Genomic DNA, 11,562 nt, shown 5'->3' with positions numbered 1-11,562 from the left:
CGATGGGGCGCGAGAAAGCGAAGCATGTGCAACGACATGCACAGGAGAATGAAAGTCGACTTCGAGAGCATAAGGAAATGAAAAAAAATTCGACACCCACAAGGAAATTGCAATAAAAGATATGAATTGCAACGGGAGCATTTGGATTTCCTTTGTCAAGAAGCCCAAGAAGATCGCATATCGAAGGATTTGACAATTTTTACGACAAACGAAGAAAATTTGCCACCAAGACGAACTAAAGTGATACGAAGGATGAAGGCAAAGATTGAGAGCAAATACTTAGACAAAGAATAGTTTGTTGATGTTTTTTTTTTTTTAAATTATTAGGACTATCATGTGTTTTTTGTTCAATGTTTTTTTTTTCTTTTAAGTTTGTATAGTATTTTTAATTTACTAGTTAATGAAATTATGGTTTATTATTTATATGTTTTTTTTATAGATATATGACATAAATAAAAAAATAAAACAAATTAGAAATATATGAAGTGAATAAAAAAATAAAACAAATTAGAATAATATAAATTAAAAACATCCAAAAAAATAGAAAATAGTATTTGTTATCCCATGTTATTTGTTGTTGCTTATTTCCATCTTTGGTGTTATACCATCAAATTATGATTAGAAGGATAAGACGAATAATTTAAGTGTGATAACATGTAATAACATGTTGCACACACCTAATATTCTTAAAAGATAATTCTTTGCATTCGCAGATAATTTTTTGCATCCGCTAATACCGTTATGTTGGTATGTATGGTGATGATGTTGATAGATGATACCAACCAACTAATATTGTATATCCATATAATTATCTCAGATCAATTCTAAGATATTTAATTGAATTACTCAACTGTAAGTCAACCTATGTTTTTTATATCTATTTTTTTTTCATGGCTTATTTATTGCATGTAAAAGATATACATAATAATACACAGTTTCATCATTAAAAAAAGTAAAACAATATTTATTTTCCCCAAAAAGTAGTATAATAGAAATCACACAAGTCACTACACACGAGTATCAAAATAGGCGATTTTTTTAATAGTAGGAAATTGTTTTTTTAACTTTGGGAAAGCATACAAGCCATATATTTTTCAACATTGATATCAAAAGCTGGAATTAATCCATATTTTGATATTTCATGCATTTTTTCAAAATTAACATGCCCAACCTAGCATACCAAATCATATAATCATGAATTTTAGAATGAAAGAAACAAGATGATGATTACATAAAAACATAGTTTTGAGTCATACATAATTTATTAACCACATTTAAACATACATATTATTACAATAACATCCAAAACAAATAAACATACCAGGTTGAGATAGAATTTACTTATCCAATTCATAAGCTTGTTTAGATCCAACTTTGTCCAAACAAACAACCATCAGTTATAAGATTCTTACGAATTCTTTGTAGAAATAAAACTTCATATAATTTAATTCTTTCCAAAAGTAGATCTAAATTAACAAATCACACTCCACAAACTGGTTCGCACGACCCATTATATTGATCCCATATCCATCTTCAAGTGGTGTCAACTTCCCGAACAACATTTTGCCTTAAATCAGTTACAAGATTTTTAGAAGAAATAAAACATCATATAATTTAATCGTCTTTCCATAAGTAGATCTAAATTAACAAATCACACTCCTCAAATTGGTTCACTCGACCCATTATATTGATCCCATATCCATCTTCAAGTGGTGTCAACTTCCCGAACAACATTTTGCCTTACATCGGTTACAAGATTTTTAAAAGAAATAAAACATCATATAATTTAATCGTCTTTCCATAAGTAGATCTAAATTAACAAATCACACTCCTCAAATTGGTTCACTCGACCCATTATATTGATCCCATATCCATCTTCAAGTGGTGTCAACTTCCCGAACAACATTTTACCTTACATCAGTTACAAGATTCTTAGAAGAAATAAAACATCATATAATTTAATCGTCTTTCCATAAGTAGATCTAAATTAACAAATCACACTCCACAAATTGGTTCACTCGACCCATTATATTGATCCCATATCCATCTTCAAGTGTTGTCAATTTCCCAAACAACATTTTACCTTAAAAATATGGATTATTCCTCCCGAGTCCACATACTATGTACAACCATCATTCTATACAAAAAGGCTTGAAAATTAGTGAATCATAATTTTGGACATATTATTAAAGTAAATCATTTTTTTTTCGAAATATGCACATAGTAACTATTGGCGAGAGCTTAGCTGGATAGGGATAATTAGATAGTTGTAGTTTGTTGTGTAAATATTATCAGATCCTAGAATAACTAATAGATAGTTATTTTTTTTCCTTGTTGTATAAATATTGAACGATCCCTTCAATAAAGTATTGAACAACTCCTTCCATCTCTTTCTCTAATCTCTAAAACCACATGGTATCAGAGCGTAAGAGATCCTGAACCATCAAATCCACGTAGTGAAGACCCTTGAAATCACCCAACCAGCGAAGCATCATGGGAACAGACGATAACTCTTCCCATTCCTCCGTGATTATCCAGAATGTCCAAGACCCACCATTCCCCACAGGTGTTACCCTTGACGACACGAATTACCTGCTGTGGTCGCAATTGATAGAGATGAGAATCGGAGCTCGTAACAAATCCGGTTTCCTCACCGACGCATCTGCGAAACCTACCACCAACGACAAGGCAATTGAAACATGGGTCACCGACAACAATAGGGTCAAGAGCTGGCTCATTGACTCGATGAACCCAAACCTAATGCGCCGATTCATACGTCTCCAAACGGTTGCAGAAATATGGGAGGTGGTGAAGAAGACGTTTTATGATGGGTCTGACGAAACCCAACTCTTCGAACTAAATCGCAGGTCCTTCACAACCCGACAGAATGGTAGAAGCCTACCTACATACTACAATGAATTGATCAGCATCTTTCAAGAGATTGATGCCCGTTTGGTAACTGAAGAAGCGACTGTGGCTGAGACAGTGGCAGTAAACAAAACCCTATCTTGGTTTAGGGTCCACATCTTCCTTGCTGGATTAGATCAAGAATTCAATCAGGCAAGGAGCGAAATTATGAGGAAGGATCCAGCTTTGGATCTTGAGACCTCATATGCTTACATCCGTAAGGACTACACTCAGCGACAGTCCATGGAAGAACCCAAGCCAGATCCGGATAGCATAGTCCACATGGCTGCACGAAATCGGAATCAAAACAAAGGAAAGAGCAACAAAGGGAACACGTTCACATGTACCTACTGTGGTGAAGATGGACATTCAAAAGCAAAGTGTTATGAAATCATAGGCTACCCGGAATGGTGGGATTTCACCAAGAAACCAAGGAAGAAGATTAGTCAAGCGGCTGTGGTTAAGTCTCCCCAGACCGAGGAAACAACAACACCCAGGGCAGCTCACACTTCGGCAAATACGGGTATGTCATACGCTACTAAAACTGATCAAAGTAATAAATGGATTATTGATACAGGAGCTACCGACATATGACAAATGATCTATCCAAATTAATTACACATCACACTTTAAAACAAACAAATATCCGAACTGCAAGTGGTGAAATAGAACCAGTGATTGGTATGGGTACAGTAAAAGTCACAGATTCTATGGATTTGGATTCTGTCCTTGTAGTCCCTTCTCTATCATCAAACTTATTGTCTGTTAGTCAAATCACTGAAGCTCTAAATTGTTATGTTATATTTTGGAAACATGACTGCGTATTTCAGGACTTGGTAACTCACCGGACTCTTGGCTATGGTACTAGACGTGGCAGGCTGTATTACCTTGAAGAAAATCATCAAAATCAAGCGTATCATGCAGGGGTAGCTCAAGTAAATAAGTCTATTGCAATGCTTTGGCATCGAAGACTAGGGCATTTATCTTTCACGTACCTTAGAAAACTTAAACCTAATTTGTTTTTTAATGAAACGGATCATGATTTTAAGTGTGGTGTTTGTAAGTTGGCTAAAAATACGAAAATTCCTTATTCATCAAGTGATAATAAATCTACCATTCCTTTTATGAAGATTCATTCAGATGTATGGGGGCCTGCCCAAGTACTTACTCCTGATGGTGCTAAGTATTTTGTAACTTTCATTGATGAATGTACCCGTATGGTGTGGGTATCACTCCTTAAAACCAAAGGAGACGTAGTAAACGCTTTTAAAGAACTATACCATATGATTAAAACTGTATACCGAACGGAAATTCATATACTCCAATCCGACAATGGAGGAGAGTATATAAATTACCAGATGAAAACATTTTGCAAAAAAAAGTTGATTCACCATCAAACTTCTTGTGCAAGGTCACCACAGCAAAATGGCCTTGCCGAGAGACGAAACAGGCAACTAATGGAAGTTGTTAGAGCTTCCCTCTTTGACATGGAAGTTCCTCGGAAGTTTTGGGGTGAGGCATTGAGATCTGCAGCGTACCTTGTCAATCGTACACCATCCAGGGTATTGGAATTCAAGACACCACTGCAAATACTACGTGAACTAACCGAGATACAAATCAGTGAAGGTCTTGAGCCTCGAATATTTGGCTGCACAGCTTATGTACATCAAAACTCAGGGATGTTAGAACCAAGATCTGTCTGGTGCATGTTCCTCGGGTATGCGGATGCCAAGAAAGGCTACCGATGCTTTGACCCAGTTGAAAACAAAGTCCATGTTACACGTGATGTAGCATTTCATGAAACCATTCCATTTTTTGGTCATGCATGCTCTCTTCAGGGGGAGAGACAAGAAAAAGAAAAAAAAAGAAATACAGGACATGTGTAACATAGAACATGCAGTGCATGATGTCGATGTCGAGGAAGAAGGCAGTGGAAACTCAACATATGACAACACAGCACATGCTCACGTTGATACGTCTAGTACCAGTACTGAGCCACAGTCCAGTACCCAAGTCGAGTTACCAGATCTGGAAGGAAGAGAAGATGAACCAGAACCGGAAGTTAGAAACACTACTAACAGTCCAGAGGTTGACCCCGACCCTGGTTATTTTGATACTATTTTGCAGGATAATAACGAAGAGGAGGAGGCTGGAAGTGAACGAAGGTACCCTATGAGAAATAATCGGAACCAACCTAAGAAGCAATATGTACCAGATTTGAAGGCAAAGGCAAAGTATCCAATCGGAAACTTTGTTTCTCATAACCGACTATCGGATACACATGCACTAAGAGTCGAACGTATTTCAACTATCAACATTCCAAGAGATGTACAAGAAGCCCTTAACGATGAAAAATGGAAGAAAGCAATGAATGAATAAATGGAGGCACTGCAAAAGAATGAAACATGGGAATTAGTGAATTTGCCAAAAAATAAAAAGACTGTGGGGTGCAGGTGGATTTATAATGTAAAGCTTGATGAAAAGGGCAACATAGACCGGTACAAGGCTAGGATCGTAGCCAAGGGGTACACACAGAAATTGATGGGTTTTAGCCATAAGAACTTTCCTATGTGCGCATGCAAAACCCTAATGCTCGGATCTAGGCTTTCTAATTAAACATGCTTTGAATCCAAGACTTCAAATGACTAATTAGGTTAAATAACAACATTGAAATAGATCTAGAATCATACCTTTGGATTCCTTGTTGATCTTGTTGTCTTGGAGCTTCTAGAGTCACAAATGTCACTCCTCTAATGGCTTACAAACACCAATAGCAAGAAAGATGATTTAGGAGAGAGGAGAGGGGAGGAATTCGGCTAGAGTATCTCTACTTTAGATGGTGTGTCGTGATTACTCAAATTCCCTCACCCCTAGGGTCTATTTATACTTTTAGACTCCTTAAGGATTACAGCTTTAACCCTAATTGGATAACTTAGACTTTAAGTTGATCCATATCCTTTCCTTGATAACCCTATGGGCGATTTTGGCTTATCCAAGCCCTAGAAATCGTCCATCCTATCTAGGATAAGGATTTATAGTCTAAAGTTTAACTATCAAACAATTGACAGTTTATACCCTCTTATTTAATTAATCTCTTTAAGTCACCAAATTAATTCCAATTAATCTATGACTTATATTAATCAAATAACCAAATATTATTCCTTATAATATTTACTCTCTCTTAACAAATCATCCATCAAGTTGCTATGGTGAAGGCAACCCAAAAGGACCATGCACAACCGGATCAAATACTTGCCTAATATAGTTGCAGCCTTAGACACTATTCCAAGACTATATGATATTATCGTCTTGCGATCACCTTTTATATCGTATTCCATAAAGTGATTCCAGCAAGCGCGAGTTTATTCCAATGCTCAAAACCAGTTCATAAGCACTCATGAACGTTGCAGCAACCCTTGCTATGTCTAACACCATTTAGACATTCTACACACCAATTCATGACAATCTTCATTCATATCTACTCCCAACATATGAACGATTGTGGACCATTTGAATAATTCGATTATTCCTAATAAACTCAATTATTCTGGAAGTCAAAACATGCAAAGTGAAACAATAGTTAAACAATTAACATGTGACAGTAACTTTACTCATAAATAAAACTCCTTTATTTAATCATCAAATGTTAATTACATTTATCTATTATACGTTTCTAATACTATATAATCTATACTAATATCATCCTTCAGCCCAATACTCCTAGCATGCTGCAAGTGCTTAACCCTACTCAGTCCCTTCGTAAGCGGATCTGCTGGGTTATCTTCTGATGATATCCTCTTTACTACGAGTTGTCCTTCTTCTACACGATGTCTAATAAAGTGATATTTTCTGTCGATATGTCGAGATCTACCATGATCCCTCGGTTCCTTGGTCAAGGCAACCGCACCTTCGTTATCACAGAAAATCTCCATGGGCTCCTTTATGGCCGGCACAACTCCAAGATCACCAATGAAGTTCTTTAGCCATATTGCCTCCTTCGACGCTTCGCTCGCTGCGATGTACTCTGATTCGCACGTTAAATCAGCTACGGTTTCCTGCTTGGAACTTTTCCATGTCACTGCTCCTCGATTTAGGGTAAAGACCCAGCCCGACTGCGAACGATAGTTGTCCCTGTCGGTCTGAAAGCTGGCGTCACTATACCCTTGCACCTTCAAGTCATCACTCCCTCCGAGGACTAAGAACCATTCCTTCGTCCTCCGAAGGTACTTAAGGATGTTTTTCACCGCAATCCAATGTGCTTTTCCAGGGTTCCCTTGATATCTGCTAACCATGCTCAAAGCAAAGGCTACATCAGGGCGAGTACAAGTCATAGAGTACATGATTGAGCCAACTGCGGAAGCGTATGGTACTCGGCTCATTTCTGCTATCTCAGCTTTGGTACTCGGACTTTGAGTCTTACTCAACTTGGCATTTCCTTGTATCGGCAGTTCTCCCTTCTTTGAGTTTTCCATACTAAAACATTTTAGTACCTTCTCTAAGTAAGTATTCTGACTAAGTCCAATTAGTCTCTTACTTCTTTCTCTTACTATCCTTATTCCCAAAATGTAAGAAGCCTCTCCGAGGTCCTTCATAGCGAAACACTTCCCGAGCCAGGACTTGACTTCCTGCAGAGTCGGGACGTCGTTTCCTATGAGTAATATGTCATCGACATATAGAACGAGGAAGCTTACTATACTCCCACTGGCTTTGACATATACGCAAGATTCGTCTTCGCTTCGTACAAATCCAAACTCTTTGACTTTCTCATCGAAGCAAAGATTCCATCTGCGAGATGCTTGCTTAAGTCCATAAATGGACTTCTCAAGCTTACACACTCTATTTGGATGCTTCGGATTCACAAACCCCTTTGGCTGAGCCATGTAAACATCCTCAGCCAACTTTCCGTTAAGGAAGGCGGTCTTGACATCCATTTGCCAAATCTCATAATCGTGAAATGCGGAAATTGCTAGCATCACTCTAATAGATTTAATCTTCGCAACTGGTGAGAAGGTCTCATCATAGTCAACTCCTGGAGTTTGAGTAAAGCCCTTCGCGACCAATCGCGCCTTATATGTGTGTACATTCCCATCCACGTCGGTCTTCTTTTTGAAGATCCATTTGCACCCAACGGTCTTACGTTCGGGCACATAATCAACCAAATTCCAAACTTGGTTATCGTACATGGATTGGATCTCACTATCCATTGCCTCTTTCCATTTCGCAGACTCCGGGCCTGCCATGGCTTCCTTATAGCTATTAGGTTCATCAAGATTTACTAGTGTACCATCACTAATATACGTGTCCCCTTCGGTAGTAATATGAAAACCATAAAACTGGGGATGAACTCTAACTCTATCGGAACGTCTGAGAGGTAAGGATTCGTCAATCGGTTCAACCGGAGTTTCCTCCTCGGGCTGAATGCCAGCGGTAGAGGTTCCTTCATCTATCGACTCTTGAATCTCTTCAAGTTCGATTTGCCTCCCACTGTCTCCTTGGCTTATGAGTTCTTGCTCTCGGAAAACTCCTCTCCTCGCAACAAAGACAACATTGTCTTTCGGTCTATAGAAGAGATATCCAAAGGATGTTTGCGGGTAGCCGACGAAAATACATCGATCACTTTGAGGTTCAAGCTTGTCGTGAGTATCTCATCTTACGAAAGCCTCGCAACCCTAAACCTTGATATGTGCCAACGAGGGAGCTTTCCCTGTCCACATCTCGTGAGGTGTTTTGGCAACCTTCTTAGTAGGGACTCGGTTAAGGATATGGGCGGCAGTCTCTAAGGCATACCCCCAAAAGAAGATAGGTAGTGAAGCACGACTCATCATAGAGCGAACCATATCCAATAAGGTTCGATTACGCCTTTCTGCTACACCATTCAACTGCGGTGTCCTAGGAGGCGTCAATTTCGAAACTATTCCACACTCCTTGAGATAATCGTGGAATTCAAGACTTAGTTACTCTCCTCCTCGATCGGATCGAAGCATCTTGATTTTCCTGCCCAATTGATTCTCCACTTCATTCTTGAACTCTTTGAACTTTTCAAAGGTGTCTGACTTTTGCTTGATTAAGTAGATATAACCATATCTACTATAGTCATTGGTAAAAGTCACATAGAAGCGGTTCCTATCCTTCGTGGTTGATCTAAAGGGTCCACATACATCGATATGTATTAGGTCCAATAGCCCCTCACCCCTTTCACAAGTACTCGTGAAGGGTGACTTAGTCATCTTTCCAAGTAAACAAGACTCGCATGTGTCATCTTCCCTAAGGTCGAATGACTCCAACACTCCATCCTTTTGGAGTTGTGCTATGCGTTTCTTGTTGACATGTCCAAGACGACAATGCCACAAGGATGCTTTATCCATACTAGTAGAAGAATCAATATTCAAAAGATCATTTCCTAAGTTATCAACAATCATAACAGTTTCATATATTCCATTACATGGTATAGCTTCAAAGTAAAAGACACCATTTAGATAAGCCAAAATAGAACCATTCTCATTATTAAAAGAAAATCTAAATCCTTATCTATATAAACCATGAAATGAAATGATGTTTCTAGCCATTTCTGGCGAATAGCAACAATTGTTCAAATCTAAAACCAAACTATTCCTAAGCACTAAAGAATACACTCCAATCTTGGTCACAGGCGACGATCTTCTGTTCCCCATGATTAGATTGATCCTTCCTTGCTCTACATCCCTACTTCTTCTTAGTCCCTGCACATTAGAACAAATGTGATAACCACAACCGGTATCAAGAACCCAAGAAATAGCATGATTAGAATCGTTAGATTTGATTGTGTATATACCTGCGAAAGATGGCTTGATCTTTCCTTCTTTGATCGCTTGCAGGTAATCTGGGCAGCTTCTCTTCCAATGTCCTATCTTGTGGCAGTGGTGGCACTCTGCCTTCTTGGGGTTGGAGCAGGGCTTAGCGAGATCAACTTTGGTCCCACTAGAAGAGGCACCATCTCGGGCTTTCACCTTGCGATAGTTATTCGATGAAGCTTTCCTCTTCTTTCCCTTCCCTTGACCAATAGCCAAGACAGGAGCGGACGGATTGGGAGTAGGTGCAACAGACTTGTCCTTGAAGTTGCTCTCAGCGACCCTCAAGAGACCTTGGAGTTTGCTTAGGGTGACCTCTTCTTTGTTCATGTGGTAGGTCATCCTAAATTGGTTGTACATCGGAGGCAAAGAGTGAAGCACCATATCGATCGCCAAGTCTTCACCGAAGTCAACATTTAACTTGCGAAGGCGGTCGACATACCTTTGCATCTTTTGCAGGTGCACGGTAAGAGATTCTCCATGACCCATCTTAGCGGAGATCATGTTAGTGAAAATCTCATAACGCTCTTGTCTCGCGTTTTGGTGGTATCTCTCCAACAAGTCTTGATGCATCTCGTATGGATACATGTCCTCGTAGGACTTTTGGAATTCGGAGTTCATGGTGGCGATCATGATGCAATGTACCTTCGTTGCATCTCACTCATTAGTTTCAAAGGCGGTGATTTCTTCGGGAGTAGCAACTTCGGGGTTGATTTTTTCGAGCTTCTCATCGAGGACATACTCTTTATCCTTATAACGAGCAATGGTGCGAATGTATCTTATCCATTCGCTAAAGTTCGTTCCATCGAAGGTGACCTTTTGGCAAAGGCTCATCAACGTGAAAGAACTAGCAGCAGCGTTGTTTGCGTTCGACATCTTCAATTAGAAAAGGACAAAGATAGATTAGAATAATAATCCCTAATTATCACCCAATAAGAAAATTAGGGCTAGGATCCAACAATAACATTTACATACTAGAAAAGGGATGCCGTAATCTAACATGCAAATAAATTGAAGGTAAGTGAATGACGATTCACTAATTCTCCATTACAAAACTTAAACTATTAGTCCTAAGTGTTTTTGAGAATTCCTAGGTTCGGATGAGATTCATTGAAACTATTCAATGGCATGTTTAAATCTCGATATGCCCCTCTCGTTTGTGACTGGGATGCCGAGGATCACAAAGCGGGTGTGAATTACCATGCAAATTCACATGGTGCCTTCATTGTAACGATCACCTATTCGATGTGCCGGTAAACCACACACGCTCCATCGAACTATGATAAACAATGAATCACCCTTTGCCACCTTCGCTTAGAACCAATTAGTGTGCCGGTAAACCACACACGCTCCACTAACTTCTTAGCAAGGTGCAAAGTGTAATTTCATGGGATTGCATCAATTCACTTTTCCTAAAGTAACTAAGATTGGGAAATTTTTAAAACGTGTAGTTACTTTGTATTTCTTATTATACTTTTAATGAGAAGATGAGGTTGCCCTATCCTACCCGTTCGGCTAACGACCCTCCACCAATCAAGCAAGCGGTGGGTGTGAGTGTACACCCATTAAGCGCCATTTTATAGGCCGCAACCTTATACCCACCTTATAGATCGGCTTCGTGAATGAGGCCTACTAACGGTAAGACTAGCATTTAGTTATACATATATATATTATTCTAGTAATATCATATTAGTATAGCGTTGTATTTTAAAACTTTTTCAAAATCTAGGGTTTGAAATTTAAGTTGTCTAAATTAAAACTTTTAATCACAAATATAAATTTCAAAACTTTAGGGTAGGTTTTAAACATTTAAAACATGAAGGATCAA

At 38.7% G+C, this 11,562-nt stretch overlaps 1 protein-coding gene across 1 annotated transcript; it reads left to right on the top strand.

Annotated features, from left to right (window-relative positions):
• Positions 1–2,493: 2,493 nt before the first annotated feature.
• On the top strand, positions 2,494–3,501 carry LOC145040935 (uncharacterized). The gene has a single exon (XM_078988820.1). It carries the CDS (start codon positions 2,494–2,496, stop codon positions 3,499–3,501), a length of 1,008 nt encoding a protein of 335 aa, XP_078844946.1.
• Positions 3,502–11,562: the final 8,061 nt, after the last annotated feature.

Source organism: Lactuca saligna, chromosome 4, assembly GCF_052625555.1.
Source record: "Lactuca saligna cultivar CGN05327 chromosome 4, ASM5262555v1, whole genome shotgun sequence".
Taxonomy (NCBI): domain Eukaryota; kingdom Viridiplantae; phylum Streptophyta; class Magnoliopsida; order Asterales; family Asteraceae; genus Lactuca; species Lactuca saligna.
This window is presented reverse-complemented; position numbering and strand designations above follow the sequence as displayed.

What these genes read in the sequence shown, in the direction of transcription:
- LOC145040935 (XM_078988820.1), top strand. Translation starts at nt 2,494, where the DNA reads ATGGGAACAGACGATAACTCTTCCCATTCCTCCGTGATTATCCAGAAT.